Here is a 23775-nt window from a genome sequence, read left to right as displayed (position 1 = left end):
TTTATAAAAAGGTTCTACCTGGAGCCATAAAGGGACAAGCCGAAGAACCTTATGGTTCTACTTAGCACTTTTATTTCTATATGCCGCTTCCTATAACTGACCGAGGGAGCGTTTGTGTGTATACAGTAGCAGATCAGGGGTGGGTGGGGCCAAGTAGCATTTATAGCATCAAACTGCTGAACAACCAGGTTTTACCAGAGTAGGAGAATTAATTTCTGAAACGTTTCATGAACGCTTCCTTTTCTTTGCAGTCGTCTCACTTCACCAGCACAATGTTGTCGTTGCCTCCATCTTTCTTGACCAACCAAATCACTTCCTGTGCACTGCTTTGGAATGCCGCCCGCAATCACTACTATACTGTACCGAGATCAATTGTATGAACTAATTTGACAATTGTGTGAATGAGCATAACGGATCGCAGCGGGTCTGAACAATCCTCCATCTGACCTCGTAATTTCGGTTGGATAATGACAATATAGATAGAACTTCTGCAGCTTAAATAAATGTCTTTGCTTTTACAGACCATATATTTTCATTTACCAAGTTAAAAGTTTAAATAAAACCCCCCAAAGTGTCTGACTGGATATTGGGCATGACAACAAGGGCTGTTTTTGTGCACTTTCATTAAAATATTTTACTATCTCCTCCGCACAAATGCATCTCATTTCCTCCAGTTACATTGCCGGGCATGTGGCATCTGTTGGAATTTTACAGCAATTTCAAAGTTTGGGTTTGTAGCATTTAAAGCACAGGCAAGTCTTGTTTATGTCGGTGTGTTTGCCACCCAAACCCTCATGGTCCATAAATTTTAATATTCCTTGTGAGTGCTATACCCAAGCAAAACACAAAGTGCCTCACAAGTCCCCTGCCCAGAGCGCTAGTTTAGCACGGTTCTACACCAAGACGCATTACACACAAGGCCTGCGCACACTCTTTCCACATGCATCTTGCATGACTCACTGGTGATTTTAAACAAGCCCAATAACAACCCTAACAACACAGTGCTCCTCTGGGAGACGCTAACGTGCATCACCATGTGACCGTGATATTATTCCGCTTTTTCCCCAGCTACTCTAAAACAGAGCTGGAGCAGAGGAAGGGAGGGTGGAGCTGTCGTGTGTTACGCCCCAGGCTCCTTTTTGTGTTTACCAGCCCCTGCATGAGACTGATGCTATTTTCACTTCCAAGGCTCCGCCATGGCTAACTGGCCCTAGCCTCCTCCATGCCATTTGCCTTAATAATGTGGGCCGGACTCTCTGCGGGGAGAGAAGCCGCCATCCTGAGAGTGGCTAAATGACACAGTGGAGTTCATTGATGGAAAGGATTACACGGTCGCACGCAGGGCAGAAAGGCATCGGGTCCTCTGAAGGGCACTACAAACAGAAGTGATGTAAAATCTTCACAGGGGGGGACAATGCACTCGCTTACTGTATGTCGAAGGGCGGACATTGGCATAATTTTTGGTGTCACACTGTTTATCTCGTTGCCAATAACTTTAGAGCCTACGGAGGCCGATTAAATGTATAGTCTGTGTGTGATGTGACTGATACGTGACGGATAGAAATATAGATCATTTAAAAAAAATAATTAATTAAATGCACGGTATGTCTTTTCTGCCACAACAATCACAATATACCTTGTTGAGTGATGCAGTGTGGAGTCATGGGAATCGTTGCCTTTATGGGGTGCTTAGCTGAATTTGATTTGACTTTGATACAAATGTCAGTATAAAATTGAATTAATTATAAATGTGTTGTTTACACCAAATCAGTGTCACTCTTGTTTCTTTTAACCTTAGAGGGCAGTGAAATCACAAAACTGTCCTAATATTTATTTGCGCTTTTGTAAAGTGAAACACTAAGTGTGGTCACAATGAACTAATTAAATAATTAAAAAAAACACTTTGAAGGGGACATATTTTGCAAAATCAACTTTTTAATCATTTAAATCCTTATATTTGTGACTCTAGAGGCCCTATAAGTCAGCACATTGTGAAAAAAGAGGGGACACTCATGTTTTTGAGATAAAACACGCGATGTTGACTTCTGTGCTCACTGGGACGTCACAATTTACTAAATTCCTTGAATTGTTTTCTCGCAGAGCTCCGCTTTGTCCGCAAAATGCAGGCAAGTGCTGGCGAGGGTATCCAAAAACCAGAAGTCCATGAAAAGTTCTATTCTTGGCTCCACAGTGCAGCACAGAGTCCTACACAAACTTCCAGCCTCAGAGGATTTATCTGTCCAGTGGATACATGTTATATATGATGGCAATGTGCCTGCTAGAGCCTGCAAATGATCACTTTTCCAAATGCTAACTGCTGTTAGCTCCCAGTAGAATCTGTGGCTGATGTAAATTTCCTTAAGTTTTGTTTCACTTTTTTTAAGGTGGACCTTAAGATTCTACTAATCAGAGCGTTCTGAACAGGGCTGTTTTGGCAGGGTGATTGAACTGCTGTGGTGCTTCATCCTTATGGTATTTTGACCAAAGCATGTTCATTAGGACACCAGGGAACTAGTTAAACTTGGGGAAATAGGGTATAATATGACCCCTTTAATGACTTTGATTTTTAAAACTTTCGCTATTTACACGGAAAAAAACACAAAATAGTTCACTTATGCATATATTTATATATATTCCTACCTCAATCGACGGGGTTTGCAGTGGAGGTGATAGTGGGGATGGTTAAAGCGGATGATGTCATTAAAAGGTGATTTAAAGAGTGTTTTTAGCTGAAGTAAGTATACTCAACTCACACAGCAGAAATCTTGTATATTTTTTAAGGGCAAGCGAGTTCTATGATGTCATTAGTTCATGAAAGGACACATCTAAAGCCGTCGTCTGAGATAATATGACACTGAATGAGAAGCCTTTATTTTCACTCTGTATCCATTTACATTTCCTGTAGCCAGTTCTGTATGGCATTACATCCTATGTTATTGTAGAGCATTTGACTATTGTGAAATGTGACCACTTCCTCCTTTGTGCCCTAACAAGGCGAAAACAATATGACTTATCAAGTGGAAAAATGACCCATGCGCCAAAGATCTGAGTGCACATCAAATGACGAGCAGGAGCACGGAGCATAAGCTACCTTTTTAACCGTTCTGAACAATACATGAATAGATGTAGCACTCTGTTTTACCTCTGCCCTCAATTAATTCTTCTGAATCCAGCCACCATGTATTAAAATGGCCAGATGCTAGGATAGATTCTGTTGGGAGCAATGACATGCAACAAAGTGATATGAATCATCCCCCCACACTGCCGCAGCACACTCTCAGAGGGCCGGTGACACAATTTATGGGAACGGAAAACAAGACACAGCCACTTAAGTGTGGATGGACTGTCAAAATGGAGACATTAACAAATAAAAGATTATGCTCAATTACAATATGTAACTATAATATCATGAGAAATCCAGCTCTGAACAGGAATGTGCATGTCAGATTTAATCTGAGAACAGGAATGCAAATGGGAGATTCTGTGCCGTGAGTCAGGCTATGTTGAATATTCACACAAAGATAATTATCTGTGGATTAGTCCCATTTTGCCATTTTGTCTTTAAGAACTCCACTTGTCAGCTAACCCTTGGGAGAAATTGTTTAATCATTAAGGCTCTTTGCTTTCTGAGAACTGCCAGCAGCGCAACCCCCGATTCTTCCAAGTGCAGTAGTAGTTTGTCTGCACATGAAACAGGCCATGTTCTTCCCAGAGAGGTTGACACACAGCACCGTTTTTTGTTTTTTTTGGGAGTTGTGAACCATTTAGCAATTAACCAGGGTTCACACTTAATTATTTTTTGGGGGGGGTATTTGAATGATTATTAGAGTATATCCGTTGCCAATGTGAAGCCCTGCAGCTCACGATATTCAATTCCTCAGAGAGGGTTTTGCAGAAGTCCATCAAATGACAACATGCTATGCATCAAACGGGTGTGAGCAACTTTTCACACTTCAGCCTATAGATTCAATCGCCTCGAGATGTGCTATCTATATGAGCGCGTAATGCAGGAGCAGTGTGAAAACAAGACCCAGGGCCAGTCTCGGGAGCAGAATGATCGAACACCCAGTGCTGTCGCCCCCCCCCCCCCCCCCCCTCGAGCTGGCAGTACTTTGGCCTAAATATCTCCTCTGATGTGGGCTACTAAACACTACCTATTCCTCATTCTGCAACAGTGTGTGACAGTCTCCCCACATGTTCAACCTGTTCATTATCACCCAGCTCTCTGTGACTGAGGCAAAAGCTGCGGCATTTCATAGAAACATGGGTTTCTCAATCCTGGTCCTGGAGACCCCACTGCCCTGCGTGTTTTTTTGATGTTTCCCTGCTCCGACACATCTGAATCAAATGGCTCTGCAAAAGCCTTAACCAGGTTTGTTAAAGCATGTTGAGTAACCCTTTTATAGAACATCTATCCCCCCCCCCCCCCCTTTTGATTCATGTATCTTCAAATCTCTACCACTGCATGCATAAATAAATATCCGGCCTTTAGCAAGAACGTGCTTGAAGAAAATAAGAATCAAAGGCCATTCAAGAACATTGTGTCTATATTTAGCTGCCGTTGTCTTAATTGGCATGAAGAGCACAATCAGATAATGCCTTTGACTGTGCCACTTCAGGAGAGGGGGAAAATATAACCAGCGTGTATTCTTGTTCTTCCTCCTTTTTTTGCGTGCACGTCGAGCGTGTCCATTACAGCGGCGTTACTGAACTTGTGAGACCTGTAAGTGCTCCATCTGCAGTTTTCCTACGTCCGTTGAGCGCATAAACACCATGCACGCAGAACAGGGAGACGTCGCTTCGACCAATACCTTCTCATCACAGGCGCGTACAACTCCCTGTTGTCTCTGTGCGTGCGTGCGTCTGTGTGTGTGTGTGTGTTTTTTTTTTTTTTTATATCTCTGCCGCAGTCACAAAGACAGCTTCCACCAGGCTCCATGTCACTCCCATGTCGCCCCTATATTACGGTCTCTGTAGTACTGGTCCATCTGGGCTCTGTGAGGTCACTGCACACGCCACCTGCTCCGATCAGGTTTCGCCGTGCCTTCTGGGTAGAATCTCTGGGCATGCATAGAGAGGCAGATGTATAGATTTAGTGGTACAAATGGCCTCAGATACGTAGGATTTCTTACCGCACGCACTGTGTGCTGGCCTGAATACGGATTGTCTCGAACGTTTTGATTTAAAAATATTCAATCATTTTCTGAGTTCCGTCCCCCCTCAGGCATTCCTTTTACAATTAGGGCTGCGGTTAAACCTCATACAACAATGTTATGATAATTTACACGTAATAGTATTGGTGTTTAATTTGTTATCTGGGGATAGAATGAAAGAGAATTCCTCCAGCAGTGTAGTGTGTCTGCCAGTCCAACCAACTGAAGAACCACTTTGTTTGAAATGTCCACAAAGCTTTTGTTTTCATTTTTTCTGGCGTAGTGTTGCCTATACACGTCCTGTTGACACTGTATACATGCCTGCTACTGCCACCTGTCCCCCCTTTTTTATTGCCTCCCGAATGGACAAAGAAACACTTAGCAGAAGACTGGATTACCTTTCTTTGATATTCTACACGTCAGACATTAGGATTTGAAGTTACGGTCATTAGTGGGGTTAATACAGGAAGGCACAAAAACAATCGAGAGTAACCGTCTTTTGGAAAAGGAAGGATATAATTAGCGATGTAGCAGTCTGTGGTTAGAAGAGAGGTAAACCTGTAATTACACAAGCGATTCTTTAAATGTGATTGACACCCACTTGCCCTTATACATTCCTTTTTTTTAAATTATTATAACAAAACTCCAAGATGATGAGATGATAGACAGTAATTGCGTGACAAATTATGAAGAAGAGCAATGATCCTGAAAGCTGCTTTTCTTATATATGTTCCTGGTATTTTCTAGTTACTGAAACTACAACTTTAGATTTATTCATGAACAAGGTTTCATGATGCAGAGAAAACGCTATTTGTAGAATATATCTATATTTGATAGTAAGATGTGTGATAATGTGTGTCTATAAGGGGATTTGCTGTAGATGTGGCTTTAAAATGGGCATATTTCTTGCAGTGCATGGAGACAGGCTTTTTTACTATGTGCGCAGCCAGACTCCGCCTGCTCAGTGCGCGTCACTGGTGAGTAGTGTGGACGCGGAGTCACTCCCCTGCCTACTTTTAATAGCTTTGTCATGTGATGGAAAGCAGTTGTAAGACAGGTGCCCTCGGTTCATTCTCGGCGAGGGGCAGCAGTTGCCTGTGTGAGAGCGAGTGGGAAACGTGTGTGGATTTCTTTTTTACTTGATTTCTTCCCCCCTTTTTTCTTTTTTTTTTTTCCTTTTCTTTTTTCTTTTTCGGACCGTCATTCAGTGGCTGGATGGCGTGGGACAGGTGTAACCAGGACTCGGTGTGGAGAGAATTAGAGGTGAGCGCATGTAAAAAAAAAAAAACCAAAACCAAAAAAAAAGCCGACTTGTTTCATCTCTCTAGCCCTGTGGACTTTCTTTTTCCTCGCTGGAACGATGGACAGCACTGGTCATTGATTTCCCACATAAGTCGACACTCTCTTCTCCTCTGCTGCTGCTGGTACTGACAGTTTGCGTGTGCGCGTCTTGCTGCATGGACGCTGCTGAAGGATGCGGCGGATATACAACAACGGGGGATATATGACAAGTGGAGGGAATGTGCGGAATCTCAGTTTTCACTTCAGTTAAAGATGTAGTTGTTGGTAACGTGTGTCCGGGACCGTTGCTCTCATCCTCATATAGGATCTCTGTTCAGTCCGGAGCGAGTGTGTTTTGCAAGCCCGGCGGATCATTCTCTTCCAGTCGCTGACTGTACGCGGTCCGGTGCGGAGAAGGTTTTCTTGCCGAAATGTCTCAAAGTCAGGTATTTTTTTTCGCTGACGCATGACGATCATAATCCCTTTTCGTGTGCAGGGGCGGGATAAGCGCATGTTATTTATTAGGAGGAAAGAGCAAAGGTTGTGGCCACAACTGAGAGCCGCTATCTGGCGTTGCGCAGGAGGATACTATCATAATAGTATCGGTGCTGGTCTGCGTGCCAACATCCCGGCGCACCGCATCCAGACTATAGATGCTTCTGCGCAGTTTCATGCATTCGTGCGCTCACATTCGCTCCCTCGTCTTATTTTCTTTTATATGCATTTGCAGTTTAAAAGATTTAAATGCATGCAGATTAAAAGATTAATGGGTTAAATATTCTTGTTCTGGAGTCAACCTGACTCTACTTGGGTATTTGTCTTGCACACGGGAGCTCAGCAATGCTCTAGGGACATTTTCACACCAACTCCATGATGTGGCGATAGTCTGGCTGCACATTATAGTAAGCCTACATGTGCGTATCCGTCGCTGCGTGATGAGATTACGAAAAAGAAAACAAATGTTTTTACTTAACTGTTTGTACCACTTAATCCATGCGTCCGTGCGCGTCTTTACAACAAAGGGTTTTGTGCACCACGTTTTGCGTTTAATGTAATGAATGTGCAAAAAAAAACAACAACAGCAAATAAAATCCGAACAGTTGTCAACAGCGCTTCCTCTAACAATCTCCTGCTGCGTTTTGTGTGTGTGCCATGCGTGCGTAAATCACTGGGGCGCTGTGCTGTGGTGCGCCCTGATTGTCTCTCTGTGGCTGTGCCATTTCATTAGTTCACCAACAAGTCCATAAGATAATTGGACGCAGCCTCAGAACGTCCCAACAGATCTGTTTCATGCAGCGCCTCGTCAGAGTGGATCACCGCAGGAGGGAGAGACGCAGTGTCTGTGTTGCTGTTCCGACATGACGGACTTGTCACATCATACTTTTAAGTCATCGTGTGTTTGTGTTACGCGTTGTTTTTTTTTCTTCTTCCGTGGATGAGTGAACCGTGACACGAGAGTCGGGGTGGGTTTCCTTCTTGGCACAGCATCAGTCCCCCCCAGATTTGTCCTGGGCCGAACCCGACCCCCTCCCACTTAGTCCGCGGGCCAAATGCCTCCTGGCTTCGCCCGAGGATATCCACCTTAAATCCTACACCCTGGCCACGCACTCTACTAGCGTTCATACATCGACAGAGGTGCCTTCAACAAATTTGGAAGCGTGCGGCTTATTAGACACCAGCAATAAAGCTGTTCTCTTAGGCTTGGATTTGCATGTGCACCGGCAGGCACAGAGTGTAAACATGCCCGGAGTCTGTGGGTTTTGCTTTTAATGGTCCCTGCTCAAAGTTGGGCCACCAAACATGCCTGTAATTTCTGTTGCAGATTTGCTTGCACGTTGATCATGGAAATAGATGTTTGTGTCATGAGTATGACATAAAAAAAACAGGGTTTTATGTGATCCAGCTAAATCAGGTGAGGTGTGTAAATCTGTTGCCTCTCTTACATCACCAAATTCCCTGCTTGATTTAGAGTCCGGAGGCTCTCACTGTCTTGCAGCCAGATCAGAGCTGATGATTTGTGCGTGTGTGTGTGTCATTGGGGGGGTGAAAGAAGGAACAGCTGCCACACACAGTACACATTGGCTAGATTATGTAAAAGTGGTTGGTGAATAACAAAATGTCAACAGGCTGCATTAAGCAGCACAAAAGCCAGCAGCGGTACTGACAGTGCTGGAGGGGGGGGGAGAGAGGGAGTGACGGGCGAGAGGACAAAGTGCATTAAAGGTTACACAGAAGAAGCAGAGTGGAAACAGTTTGCAGGTTTTCACATTGCAATGCGAGGCCAAAGGCATTCTGTTAATAATCATTTTGAATAATCGCTGGGTGAGAAATAAAGGATGTGGAACACATATCCGATGTAATCAAATCTGCTGCCGTTTTAAGTAGCTTCGGCTTGAACGAGTTAACTGCTTGTTCTACAAGTGTATTACGGCTTTTAAAAGGACTTTTGACTTGTGTCCAGGTTTTGACTCAGACACAGCAGACGCTTAAGTGTCCGTTGTGCATGTGAATGAGGCGAATTATCTGTCTGACCGCCACTTGTCTTCTCTGTCTCCATGCAGTGCGCTGCCTTGGTTGGTGAAGACCAGCCCCTCTGCCCAGACCTCCCTGAACTGGACCTCTCAGAGCTGGATGTCAGTGACTTAGATGCAGACAGCTTCCTGGGCGGCCTCAAATGGTACAGTGACCAATCGGAGATCATTTCCACTCAGTATGGCAACGAGGCGTCCAATCTATTTGAGGTAAGTAGGTTTTTTGTTTAAAAGGGTTTCCTTGAATTCATGCATTACGTGACAAGACGCTGTTTATAAGCATTATCGTATGGGGGCGATTTCACAAACGCATTCATGAATTCAGAAAAACTACAACCGTTTGCCAGTTTGCAAACATACTTTTACATTGCTCCGCAGTTCAAAAGAGGAGATAACATGAGAAAAGATAAGCCCAGGAGAACCTTGGTCCCCTCGGTGAGATCGTGGATGCGACACGAGGCTCCCTTATCAAAACTCTGTGCATTTATTTCAGCACAGAGTCACTAATGCGGCACACATCTAAAAGAACACTCCAGCAGTAAACTCAGCACATGCCAGCTCTATTGCAAAACCCTTCTCAAAGGTTGGAGTGTAAAACTTTTTTTCTAATCTTTGCCCCCGCAATCCAGTTTTCTCTCTCTCTCTCTCTCTTTATTTCCTCCTATCCGTCTCTTTCTGACCCTTTCTTTCTGCTCTCACCCAGTGACAAACGAAGTCCACAGAGGGTGATGATCTGGCCGAGGCCATAAAGCCATCGGTCTGGGGACTGAGTTCCAGTCCCCAGTTCATTATAAGCCTTTATCAGTGGCAGAGATAGACAAGAAAGACTGAGATTGGATGCTTTCGCCTCGCCTCAGGAGGAAAAACCCTGTCTGAGAAGGCTGTGTGTGTGTGTGTGTGTGTATTAGTGTGTGTATGTTTGTGTGCCTCTGGCCCTGTCATGTCGTCACGTTTTCAGGGTCTTGGCTCTGTGTGTGTGTGTGTGTGTGTCTCCTCAGTGGTCTTGCAGGCAGCAGTTGATAACAGTCTGAATTCTTTCCACATTTAACCTCACCAACACTGCCACCAGTTCTTTTTTTTTTTTTGCAGCGTCTCTTTATATCAGCACACATTCTACCTCTTTGGACCACCCCAACACACACACACACACACACACACACACAAAAGGGGGTTGGGGAGCCTTTAAGTACTCGCTGGTGTGACCGAGGCTCCTCTGTTGTCTGAGAGTGATATGGCTTGAAGCCAGCGAATGGCTCTGGGGATGGATAAAAATACCAATGAAAGTGTAGGCATGTGCCTGTGTCTGTGTACGTGAAACATGATGGAAGTTAGCACCCACTGAGAACCGTAATGAGGGGACTGAGCTCGGCACAAGGAGCCATGCGTTACGCGTTCAGTATAGGAATCAGCATCTATCTGCGCGCCGTGCATACCTGAGCGAGTTTGCATCTGCACCGGTACAAAACATCGCGGGTGATGTTTTCACCCCCTCGACAAACCACCACTGATTGTGTTATGCTCGGGATATGGAAAGGCTTCCGTTCATCATATGGCAGGACCCAGCTAATCCTACTTAATCTGACAGGGGGAAAGTTTGCTGCGCGGCAAGGATCAGAGGGTGAGGGCTGTAGCTCTGCTTCCTGTAACCCTCTGCTTGGCCTGCACACCGAGCAAGAGGAGCGTTCAATAAAAAAAGTTGAAGATTAAAGGACGCGTTAATAACTGGCCAGATTTACAGCCTGTGAGCGTATTCTTTGTTGTTGTGTGTGCGTCCACTTAACAAATCAGTGTGTGTGTGTGTGTGTGTGAGCAGGTAGTGGATTATTAAAGCTGCTCTGAGTAACATGTGTAACAGCTGGGTGCAGCTGTCACACAGAGGGGGCCCTTCTTTTTAATCTCCCCATCAAACAACACGCTCTTGGGAAGTTTGAACCAGCTTGCATTAGTTCCACTCTACCGTTGAAATGATTTGCGGCTCCGACGAAAAGACAAACACGCACCTTTTTCTTGTTTTTCTTGTACCCCGGCGCTTTTATCCAGATTACAGTTCCATGTGACAGGTGCTATAGCAAATAAATAAACAGAGTTGGAATTGGTTATAAAGTAAGGTTGGGACCGGAAACTATTGCTGTCACATCGGAGAAAATCTTATTCGGGCTTTAAGGGAGCAATGGAAATAGTTCACATGCTCAAATCGTAATCAAGAGTGTGTGTTTCTGTCTGTGTATGTGTGTGTGTGTGTGTATGGAGGGGTTTGTGGGTCTGTTCCTTAAGCAGCAAACAATCTTTGATCACAAGCTGTCCCCTGGCTGGCCTTTTGCTCCATTCCCTGCCACTGTCCCTGACATGAAATGTGGAGAATGACACACACACACACACACACACAATAATACAAATAACAGCTATTGCTCCTGGCACCGTGTGGTTGACACCTCTTCAAAATGGCCCGACTGCGAAAGTCTATTTTGGGTTGCAGTCGTTAAGGGCTGGCTACTCCGATGAGTTCCCAGTGTACTGCCAAAGATAACAGCACCAACGTGTGACCCAGTGTCCTTTTAACCACAGGTCCCCGCTCAGGTTACATGTCAAGCGTCAACCAGTTGATTGATGGAGACGCGTCTCATTGGTCTCGGGTTTATTTGGATTGCGGTGGCTCGTGCTCGGGGGCCGCGTGGCGCGTCACATGTTTCGAAGATAAGCGCATTTGCATTTGTTGCAGGGCTGTGTGATGTCGACATTATGCAAGACTACTTCGTACAGCGTTGACCTCCTGACATATTATTATAGATGATGAATGGACAGGTCGGGGAGGGGTGGGGGGGACAGGGACACGGGTTTGATAAAGTGAAAACAAAGGACGGTGCAAGGACAGACAGACAGAAAAGACCAGACAACATGACAGACAGAGGGACAGATGGCATAGTGAAAGAGACAAACATTTAAACCAGTGGACGCTTGGACGTGTGCCATCCACTTTAAAGCCCATGGATTGGAAATAAAAGGTTGTGGGCTTTGCAGGTAGTAAAATAAGATGCCAAGGCTTAAAGCATCACTCTGATATTAGAGACGTGCTGTAAGTGTATGCACGTGAGCATACATACTGTATGTGTTATGTCTTTATAATACTCAAGCGAGGATTCAGTGTGTGCTTACATCAGTCCTCCAAAGGCATTATATGGTGTTTTGTTTTGCTTGGATGTGCCTTTTTGGACAGATGCTCAGGTGCTTGTTCTTGACTAAAGGCAGATTAGATTGTCTGGGTCATCTTAGGCAGGCTTTGATAAAAAAAAACAAAAAACATGTTGTGATAAAATAAATGAATGTTTCCCTCGTGCAGCTCTTTCTTCTCCCCGCACACACACACAAGCGTAGATTATCTCAAACACTTGTTGTGGGGGCGATAGTCCCTCCCGTGAGCTGAGACAGGAGTGCGCGCACGAACGCAGACCCTGTGAGAGGAACTGTCACGCCCACACACACACACACACACAAGTGCACAAACACACAGACAGCAGAGGCCCTTATTGTCCCTGTTCTGACTCCCTGCTGAATACTGGTTACGTTTATTTTGCAAATTTATGCTGACATTTGAGAGTACACCACCCGTACCAGTTCACCGCTCCACCAAAGGGTGTAGGAATTATCATATCCCACTGTATAATATGATTTTCTCAAGTGAGGACTTATTAGAATACACCATACTTTCCTTATCTCAAGCTCCCTACTGTTTTTCTTTTTTACTTCATGGATACACTGTTTGCACTGTCTCCTGGAAGAAATCCTCCATCACTGTCAAACCAAAGGAAAACAGCATTTTCAGAGCAGCAACTATGCTGTTTCATGGTACACAAATGAGAGCGAGTGTGGACAAGCTTGCACAGACGTATGGTAGAGAGATGCAGGCTTAGGCTGTCCAGGCCTGTGTCATCTCGGAGCGTCTGTCAGATCCACTCCACAACAAGAGCCCACAAACCACTGTCAAACAACACTGTGGGCTGTGCCGTCCTTTTCTGTCTTGCTCTTCCTTCTGTCTTTTTTTTTTTTTTTTTTTTTTTCTTTTGCTCCTCCCAAGGCGAAGCATTTGTTCTTGGCTAATGGGAAGTTGAAGCTGCAGCAGCTAAACAAATATATTCTGGCCTCCCAACAGTCGCCTCTGGAAAGAGAGGTGGCAAGGAGGAAGGGAGCAAGTAGGGATGAAAAAAAAATAAAAGGATGGGGGAGCGGGGGGATGGATATGTAAAAAAAAAAAAAAAAGATAGTTCCCTCAGGTTATGTTCTGTAAAAGAGGAAGGGAACATCTTTTGGTCTGGTGGTGACTTTCATACTCCCTAAACACACATACGTAAGCAGACAAAGTACTGTTCCCATGACTTCCGAGGACATTGCGTTGACTTACATCTCATCAGCATGTATATTTTCTTAAAGGGCATCTTAAAACCTGCCTGTCCATACAATGTGTATAAAAATGAACGTGTTCTTCTGGTTTTGATATTTGTCAGTTTTTGAAAGTGAACATTTGCCGACGTCGCTTGCAACCAGGCACCTGTTGGACAATGCCAGCTGTTTCCACTAAAGTGCCATGCTTTGGGCTTTACTATTTTCTTATACTGTCTGGGCTTGACTTTTGAGGACTACAGCCACTTTCAAACACAGTCAATTAATGATTTCCGTCATGAGGACTTGGTTTTTTCGTCCCCCATAGGGAGGAAACTTCCTATAATCCATTTAGGTCCCTGCAATGTGAGTAATACCTCGATCGCAGATGCATACACACACTTACACACCAAGCCCATATTCCCAGTAGGCTGCTGCTGCTGATTGAGGCATGGTTTGGTGTTCCAGCCCCAGCTGATCCCCTGCCCCCAGTGGATATCCTTCTCTCTCCTGACAGCGGAGCCACCAATGTGCTCCGTGTGCATGTACATCTCTTGTGTAATTGAGACACCCCGTACAAGGATCAGATAGTGGTCTTTTCTGTCTCGACACAACACATCATCTCTTTCTCTTTGGTGTTTGTGTGTGTGTTTGGTGGAAATGGCTATTTTTAGTACCTGGGGTAATCTCCACTAAGAGCTTTTAATGGCTGTTTCACTTTAACCTGGCCAAAAACACTAAGCCAATAATCCACCATCAAACTCAACTTTTTGCCACACATAAAACGCACTGCAACATTTTGCCACGCTGTCAAGCGATAAGACCGTTAGCGTTCTCTCTGTGGTTGGAGGAAGGCATAAATATCACACTATTATCCATTTTCTCTTATGCAAAGAGAAATCTGAGAGAAAGTTGTGTTTGCATACAGAGATGCAGGAATGAGCGGATCAGAGGGAGAGGTGCATGAAAGAGTGAAGATAAACGCCAGTTTGAGAAAAAACAGTGTGAACATGAAAGAACAGAGAGAGGGAAGAGGATGAAGGCAGAGAGGTCTTCAATCAGTGAGTGTTTTGATTCATGGAGAATCAGTTTTGAGTGACGGGCTCCTTCCTCTCCCCCAGGTAATGCAAATCGATCCCAGTTGCGTGTATGTCCACGTGTCTTTGTGTTATTGTTTAACTGTTAAATAGCAAAAGTTCACCAAACTTTCAAAGATTCGGTAAAAGAGAAAACCGTGTTGACCTTTTGCCGAGCAAATGTGTGGTGCAGAACTCGGCAATAGCTGTTGACGCGTGGTGGTGTTTCGTAGCTCCTTCCATTTACCGTTCCTCGTAATTTTTGCTTCCTGCACGACATTGTAGTTTTCTCATCAGTCCACGCATAACTGCTATCAGGTATATCGACTTTTTCTGCTACTTCTCGTATCTACCTGATGCACCAACTTTTCCAAGCGTAAAAACTTTAATTCGGTATTTCAAGACCTTTCAAATGTTCTGGTTCCATTCAGGTGTTTTTTATGGCTGATGGAAACCCACGTATTGAAACTGCAAATCAAATAGATGGAGTAATAGCATGTATAACTCAAGGTATAGCTGGTAGATATTTAAGAATGACTCGGGTTTTGCTGCCGTATCTGTTTTAAATATTTAAATATTTAAGTGTGTCCTTTTGACCACACCCTGCACCTCACCTCTGTTGTGCTGGTGTACATTTTCAAGTGAACTCTGATTAGCTACTAGTTTAATAATAGATTTGGTGGGGTTTTTTTTGCATATGAACTATGCTAACTAACTATGATTCAGTGAATCAAGTGCATTTGTATATTTGATTAGCGTTTGCCCTTTAGGTAAGTTGGTCAGTTTATTTTTTACACTTCTTAGTCCATGTGCTCTGCAGACCTGTACTGTACATGCAAAGGACTAGTTTTCCCTAGTCGAGAGTCTATTTATAAGAGCTTTGTCATCCATGCAGAAAAAAAAGCCCATTCTCACTAAGCTTTATGATGTGCACTGCATGCATATAGCTCCAGCTTATTTCCCCCCTGAAGCATTTAAGTCTGCACAGGCCTCAAATAGTTCAAGAGGCTCTCTTAGGCTCTGCTGATGCATGAGTGAGTGGATGCTTGGATGACTCACTTGCTGCCCAGTCAGTAGCTTCTGAGTCTTAATCTGAAAGCAGAAGCTCTCTACAGACATTTGATCACTGGAGATAGAGTCCTTCCAATCACATTTTTTGTAAAACAAAATCTTACTTTGGATATATATATATATATATATATATATATATATATATATATATATATATGTGTGTACCCAAAGTAAGAAGGGATTGGAACATAATTCAAATGTTAGACCAAACCTCCAGAAGTGCTTGATTTAAACATCTTTATCTTCCATTGAAGTGTAAAATATTGCCTGAGCAGGTATTTCCAGAATTTTTGAAACCCATTTGAAGCCATTACCACCATTCCCATTGCCAGTGTTTTTTTTCCGCCTCTGCGTCACCTGTGTGTGACCTCACAGTCTTATAAATATGAATAAATAAGTGATGTTGAGTCTCAAGTTTTAAAGCATAAGCAACATAACAAACCCTTCGCAATGTTGGCACAAATAGAGCAGATGGATATGAAATGAATGTGTTCACCCGGGTCTTGCGTTCCCACAGATGCTGATGCTGATGCTGTGTGATATCCATTGTAAATCTGTGCATATATATGCTGTCAACAGCTCTTGTGAATCAGACCATTACTGTTGTCGTCCAAACCTCTTTTCACCTGGCTGTGGGCATTGCTGCGTAATACGTCAATGGGCAGATTGAGGAAGGGCTTTCAAGTGTCGGGGGAGCTTGCCATTGAGTGGTCAATGGTCACCGATCATTCTGCAGATCATTGGCAGACATTGCATAGTCAAGTAGTGCGTTCAGGTGTGGTTGTTATGTTCAGCTCGACGTAGGCTTTGAAAATGTCCAGACACCATGATCAGTATTCCACAGAAAAAAAGATCTGAAATTAAGATGAAATACGGTTCAGCATTCAATATTGATGCTACAAAGAAAGGCCCAGAGAGTTCCTATCCTTTCTTGTAGCATCCCTGCTCTCTCGTCAATGAGTTGGTATCGACTTAAACGCACAGTTTCTTTGATGTGTTGTTGTTTCTTTACTTGCAAAGATAGGCTCGTCGCTATGCTGTTACCCATCACACAACCTGCAAAGGCTTGTGAAGTCCTCCCCCAGTGTTTGGCCACTGCCGGCACATACAGTACACGTATGGCACAGTGTGCAGGATTAAAAAAAAAACACCAACTCTGCTCTGATAACATGTTCACAAAGTCATGACATGGATAAGAGTCACACAGCCTGCTACCAGTAGTGTCAAGGCACCCACCCGTGCACACAGAAGTCAAGGTAAAAGATAATGAGTTTATTTAGTAATCAGCAAATAGCTTTTACCCACTGGGTAAGTGGTGAAGCCTGCGAGGCCTCGATAAGATCGTTTGCTTTCAGGTGTTTCCCTGTCGCACCACGTCTGGCATTGAGAGAAAATTGAATAGGGTGACCTTCTTTGCTGCAGAATCAAATTGACTGCATTTCCCCCCCAAAAGATTCGGCCTTTTCAATTATCATAAATTTGTGATATTGCATCCTCTGTCATACACACAAACATGTGCAGGCAAAGAGAAACACTGAAAAGCTCCATATCTTGTCCACTGTTCCCTGGCCCCCTTTGCATTGGCATCTTTCCGAGGAAGACATTACTGTGACAAATGAAAATTCAACGAAACCTCAATGGGCTTGGCAGGCCCTAAAAGGTCAAGAGCTGGGTGCATGTGTATGTGTGTGTGTGTGTGCGTGCATGTGTGATTGTAAGTACATAAAGGTGGTGTCAGTGGAGGATAACAACATTGAGTCAGCTGTGCAAAAAGTAAGAGCGTCTGCTCTGTTCTGCTTCCCTCGCAAATCTATGTAAATGTCAAAACCAAAGTGACCTGCCCTCCTCCATGAGTGCAATTCTTTTATGGACAGCTACACTTGACTGCTGATGGCATCCCATCGCCAAGAAATGTGACATTGCCTGTTTCAGCAAGATCAGAAAACAATCTCCATGCCTCCTTTTTCTGTCTCTTCCTGTGCACAGTTGGTCCCTTTCCATGTGTGCCTACAACACATTATCAGCACTGTGACGGTATGTTGAAAGGACCCTTGCTTAGTGGTGCACATTCAGAGCTGCCGACTTAAGCAAATAGCTATTTGCATACCATTAGGCAAAAAAAAAAAAAAGAAAGCAGAGGAAAGCACCATTTCTCATCCCATCTCTGCATCTTGCTGAATATTCTTTATGTGAGGCTCCAAATCCCAGTTTTTCTCGCCCTCCTGCTGTGGCCGTCAGAGCAAGTCAGAGGCAGAGCAATCACAGCAATCAGTGTTTTCTCGTGCCAAGCCGATTGGGAAGTCGCTGCCAAAAACAAAAGAGTGAGTGTCCAGTCATTACGATGGTGTTGTGTGATTCTGTGGTGTTAGCAAATGATTGCTTCGTCCATCTGTTGGACGACTGGAGGAGGAAAACAACAGCAGCCTATGGCCTGACTGTAGATTGGGAGGCTCCATCAGGACACACTGATCCCCCCCCTTCCCCTCCCCCCTGTGAAGCTTGTTTGGATAGCGCTTTGAGAATTTGTGCGAGTTCATTCAACACAAGCCTGTGTGTACTACATGTTGTGTTTGGATGGAAGTTAATGAGATTACTTTAATAGAGCAGTCATTGGTTTACATTGTCAACCCTGGCTGTTGTTTGATCATCGGGCTCCTTGGCAAATCTCTCTAGTCGTGTGTGCTTTGGTGGTGTCGTGGAGGGCTGAACTATTTGGGTAAAATATCAAATTGCTATTTAATTAGATCATTAGATTTTATGTACATCACCATCAAAGCATGTGTGTGATTGTGTGTGTGTGTTCTCCAGTTTCCTCCCACAGTTCCAAAAACACGTGGAGGTTAATTAGACAGTCCGATTGCTCATACTGTAGATGTGGGTTTGGCACCAGCAGCCCCAAATGTGAAGGATAAAGCAGTGGATTATGGATGGATCCCCGTCAAAATATGCACTATACTGTAGTTCAAGTGTTTGAATGTTCGAATGTAGAATGTGAGCCTTCATAATTGCATCATCTCAAATTGTGATTTTGATTTTAAAACAATTCACCCCGCGGCCCTACCTGACTGTATGATTTCATTTTTTGGACCATTAGTTTGGACTGACAGGGCCTTGTGGCAGCCTTGGCTAATGTCAGCAGATGTAGTGGTAGCTCTAGGTGGTTCGTTTCAAGCAGTGGTTTACTGGTCAAACGATTATTTTTTTTCCCACAGAGAACTACTGTTAACGTCCCTCGAGTAGGTGTCTCAATTTGATCAAATTTCTTGTAACAACATTTCTCCCTTCTTCACTCCCAGATATCTTCTTCTCTCTCCTTACCGAACCAGCTCATCTGATTGGGCTCTAACAGTCTCAAATGGTTCCCAGGGGAAGCATCATCTCTGTACACACACACGCACATCCTGGTCCTCATTGATAGGTCGAACCCGTTTTTCTTGCTGATTTATAACTCGGGTAGCCTTATAAAAGGAAACAGACATCTGGCACGTAAACAGTCACCACCGCTTACACTTCACTCTGAGAGTTTCCCTTTTTTTGAATTGAGGCACAAAAAGTGAATTCCTGCCAGGATCAAGGCGACTAAAATCAGCTGCTTGGTGCTCAGACTGAACGATATGTTCTGCATTTAGATTTTGCAACAAGTCAACACTCATGATATATATAGTGATTTTGTATTATGGTGATAAAAACATACTGGTACATACTTTTTGATGAAAAACCCTACATTTATTCTCACTAAATTGTTTACTTGGGAAAGTGTGAAGGAAAACTAGAGCTAACAAGAGCTTTTATTTTGCTGCTATATGCTACAAAGCCAGACGCAGCCCTGAGCCCACTGAAGGTTTAAATTTAGTTTAGTCAGACTGTGCCACCGCTGCCTCACACACACACACAAACACAGACTCACACAGGGAGTTAACAGTGTTATGTATGGTTTTGTTGCTCTGAAAAGGCCATAATCACCTTCTCTACATCTCAGTAAGCTCATACTAAATGACCAGACGTCTCTAGCGGCTGCCGTGATTTGTCTCTCGGCCGTGCATCCTACCTTACCCTCCCCGCCTCTCGTTCTTCCCTCCTTCCCTGCTGCCATATGCTGTGCCTGTGTGACCGGCCGACGTGTCAGGCCTGACTAACACCTTAACAGCAAGACTGACTTTGATTTATTTCCTCTGAAATCTGGGGGCTTCGGGTAATAACACAGAATGACATTATTTGTTTATCAAATCCAAGGCTGCTTTTCTTGGCAGAGTCGAGATGTGGCGACTTGATACCACCCCCCACCCCCCCCTCCAATTCTCCACACACACTTATACCCCCACACATTTTCTGATTGTACCATGATTGTGCCATTATTAGAAGGTCTGACTTGCTTAACCTCATCCAAGGGAAGGCTTTTGATATTTGACAGAGCAGAGAGCGGACAAAAAAAAAGGCAAGACTGAGATTAGGAAACGCAATCAAATTGTCACAGCACATATTTAACCCCACAGTGCAATTTAGGGACCAATTTATTTGAATATTTTCTCACTGAAGAGAGACCGAAGGAGTAAAGTAACAACAAACAGTTTTTTAAATACCAGCTTACCAATTTTAATGGAGATATTATATCTTCCCTTTCAATTGACGATAACAGCTGGGCTGTTAATCTGCTTGAACCTCATTTTGATGATATTCAGTGATCAGTTCTATCATTTTCACAACATTTTGTTCCTTTTAGCATGTAAATGACACATTGCCCCAAAAAAGCTTGTTAAAATTTGATCAGGAGCTTGAAATCCTCAAGAAGCAATTAGCAGATTTAATGCGGCTATTTGTTCCAGTGTTCAGAAGTGAGTGTTTGTTTAAACCGGCACCTTCACCTTCCGTTATCAGCTGTGTGAATAGTATCTCCTGGAACACAATGCTGCGCTATGGAACTCAATAAAAAGTCTTAAAGGCAAGGGCAATCTCAAAGACAGCCTGCCTGATAACAAAAGGGGCCCTCACTTGATAATGAACAACTGGAATTGTCTTTCTTTTCTCTGACATGGGGAAGCTGGGGCGAAGGAAAGGAGATGGAAGCTCGACCAGCATTTGCCAGCATGTTTTATGGCTAATTGAAGCATTTGGAATAAAGCAGGCTCAAAATGGCACCCTTTAGAATTGGAGCGGGGTTAATATATTGTGATCCCACAATTAGCCCAGGATTGTTAAGATCTCTTTAATTCGGTGAGGTCCATTAAGCGGGATGGGCAAGAAAGTGTTCCCTGCCGAGACGATTTTTCTCTCTTCTCTCTTTGTGCTTCCTGCCCTCTTTTCCTCCCAGCAGCTGCTCCACTAATCAATATAAGTGGACATGGCAATAAGCAGGTTGCCAGGTTATCCCGCTGTCATCCCCCTTTGTGTGTCATATTTCCTGAAGTCCACCTACATGGAGACTTTGTTTATAAATATACAAGTGGCGAGTGAGTCAGTGGTAGCAGATTGACTTTTTGGTATGGAGTCCCTCAGTTGGCACAGAAAAGCTCATCCACCTGTACTCGGGTAATAGATCATGCTTTCTGCAGAGCAAAAATGATCACTGAGGTTGGCTCTTTACCCCAGTTTCTCAAATACCCACTTGGCCTATGAGTGCCTGCACTAGAGCCATAGCAGTGGATGCAACATAATCGTCACGACTCAGAGTTGGACAAGTGTCTCTTTCAGAATACTAGAGTTCCTTCTGGGTTATCTTCGGGGACACGGTGTGCCTGTGGGAGCTTGCCAAATGGTTAAGGTTTTTTTTGAAACAAGTTTGAAATCCCTACATTTGAGCTTGCCATATTCTCCTATTCCCCCCCCAATCCTTTCCTAACCATAACATAATGAAGCTTGTGTCACACAGAAAGTATTGCCTTGAACTAAATCTCGAGAGGTGAAAAGAACCACACCTCAATACAGCAGTGCTTAGTTGGTAAATTTGGACCGAAATACACTTCTGACATATTTAAGACTCATTTGTGGTCATCTCAAATGACCGTACACGTTTGCGTTATGCTTAGAAAAGGCTCCAGATTTATCAGCGGTTAATACCTCCCCACTTAATGCTCAGGTAATAACTTGGGATGGTGGAAAATGGTGAACATTTCCAGGGTTCCAGCACAGTGGATGTGAAGCTCCTTGCAAGTAATTAAACAGCATGCCACCTCATACAGCGCAATTTCCTGTGAAGAATTTGCTTGCCAGTACAGCATGGCCCCAGTCTATGTCGTGTTATCTCTGTGAAATATGTCCACGTTATCATTTATTTATTTTTTTATTTTTTAATAATGACTGATTGCTCATGTTGTTCGATGAAAATCTACTCAATAAGCATCAGATTGACGTATTCCTCTTTATTAGGCGGCTAACTAAATGTCCAAGATATCCGTCTCTTCCATTACTGATAGTAGGAGGTGGGGAAAGAATTAAAGAGGCCATTATGCCATTGATGAATCCACAATTGTGCCGTCCACGGTGTGTAATTGTGTAAAAACAGTGGGGTAGACGGACACAATTTTTGCGCTTATGGCATTCTGGATCTAGAGATACAAAGAATGGTGGCCACCTCAGCATAATTATGACCACACTCCGTTGCCGAGTGATGATAATCCTGCCGCGCGCATAAAGGGATTTGTTGTTGTCGGGCTGGCCACAGAGCATCCCACTGTGACGACACTGCTTATCTTTCCGCTGCCTTCTTCTCCCCCCTGAGAATTTACGGCCATGGAACTTAAACTTCCTGTTGTCACCTGTCACAAGTCGTCACTTGTTTGTGCAAAACGCACAGCCGTGCGCACGCACTTTGTCACGAGAGCAGGCGTGCCTTTCACTCTTAATATCTGTCTGCTGTTCACTTCTCACCTGCACAGTTATAATCCCACAGTAAACCTCCCAGGTCGACAGCTGGCAGCTCATATCTCTCTCATTCCCCCTCAATCTTCACTTTCCATCTCTACATGTTCATCGCTATGTCTCTTCATTTCTCCGTCACGCACACACATCAAGCATTAAACAGCCAGCTGCAGCAAGAAAACAACTCCAAGTCAGAAAGGAGCTGCATGGCAAGAACAAGCTGTATTTTTGTTCCAAACTTCCCTCCCATTGGGAACATTCGGTGTCATGCCATTTCTAATATATCACACTTTGTTAGCATTAGCTGATGGTAATTCTCCTCATCTGAAGATTGATTGCAAGCATCTTGTCAGCAAACTGATTTTTCATAAGCAAGGGGGGCGTCCACTTCTGCTCATTAATTTTCCTTTTCCCGTCATCCAGCACCCAAATCCATTCCTGTCCTCTGTGGACACTCACTAGCTCTGGGGCTTTCAGAGGGGAGATATAATTTTTGATCCAGTGAACTACGTGTTTAAAATATGAGTGACAGGCTTGACTCAATTTGACACTAACAGAATAGAGCCAGTTCATCTGCAAAAAAAATCTAAAAATATTACCACTGTATTAGAAGTAAAAGCATCTCCCCCAGACTAATATGTCCTATTTTGTCTCTGTCTCCCTGTTTTTCTGTCTCTGTCTTCTCCCTTTTCACCCTCCTAAGAAGATAGATGAAGAAAATGAGGCCAACTTGCTGGCAGTGCTTACAGAGACCCTGGACAGCATCCCGGTGGATGAGGACGGATTGCCTTCATTTGAGGCCCTGGCAGATGGGGACGTGACCAATGCCAGTGACCGGAGCTGTCCCTCCTCCCCTGACGGCTCACCGCGCACCCCAGAGCCTGAGGAGACTTCTCTGGTATGACCAAAAGCTCCTCCTTTTCATTATAATCTCAAGCAACACTCAAAAAGCTGAGACCTGACCTCCATCTTTGACCACACTGTGTGTATTTTTAACCAGTTCATGCCAAACAAGACTGGCACATTTTGACTTCTGTATTTGGCAACGCCTGATCCGCACTCTGCCACATTTGCCTCTATGTACTTACTGGCTCCGTTCAGAATAACAGCCACATTGTTCCGATCAGATTCAAATGTGATCACTTCGGCTGCATTTACACTGCATGGTGCAAGTGACCCAAATCTGATCTTTTCCTCCATGACAGTGTAAGCAAGAAAGAACACATGGATTCAGGTATTGTCAAATTCAGGCCTCATTCGAATGCCGAAATAAATCAGATATGAATCAGATACGAATCAGATCTGTGCATTTGTGTCTACAATGTAAGCGAACAGATCAGATTATTCCCCTGTTGATGTGACTGGCAAATCACATAAATACATGTGTACACTATCTCAAATCAATGGACTTTAAGCAAGTTCACTTCTGTTTTG

At 43.9% G+C, this 23775-nt stretch overlaps 1 protein-coding gene across 2 annotated transcripts in view; it reads left to right on the top strand.

Annotated features, from left to right (window-relative positions):
* Positions 1-6249: 6249 nt before the first annotated feature.
* Positions 6250-23775, top strand: part of ppargc1a (peroxisome proliferator-activated receptor gamma, coactivator 1 alpha) — a 40600-nt gene continuing 23074 nt past the window's right edge. For both annotated transcript variants that reach the window (XM_083885777.1, XM_083885776.1), the window contains exons 1-3: positions 6250-6416; positions 8996-9175; positions 23045-23239. In XM_083885777.1, the coding sequence (XP_083741903.1) occupies positions 6369-6416; positions 8996-9175; positions 23045-23239 (423 nt within the window). In that variant the 5' untranslated portion in view covers positions 6250-6368. The remainder of the gene's footprint in view (positions 6417-8995; positions 9176-23044; positions 23240-23775) is intronic.

This window comes from Microchirus variegatus, assembly GCF_963457635.1.
Source record: "Microchirus variegatus genome assembly, chromosome: 2".
Classification (NCBI taxonomy): Eukaryota; Metazoa; Chordata; class Actinopteri; order Pleuronectiformes; family Soleidae; genus Microchirus; species Microchirus variegatus.
This window is presented reverse-complemented; position numbering and strand designations above follow the sequence as displayed.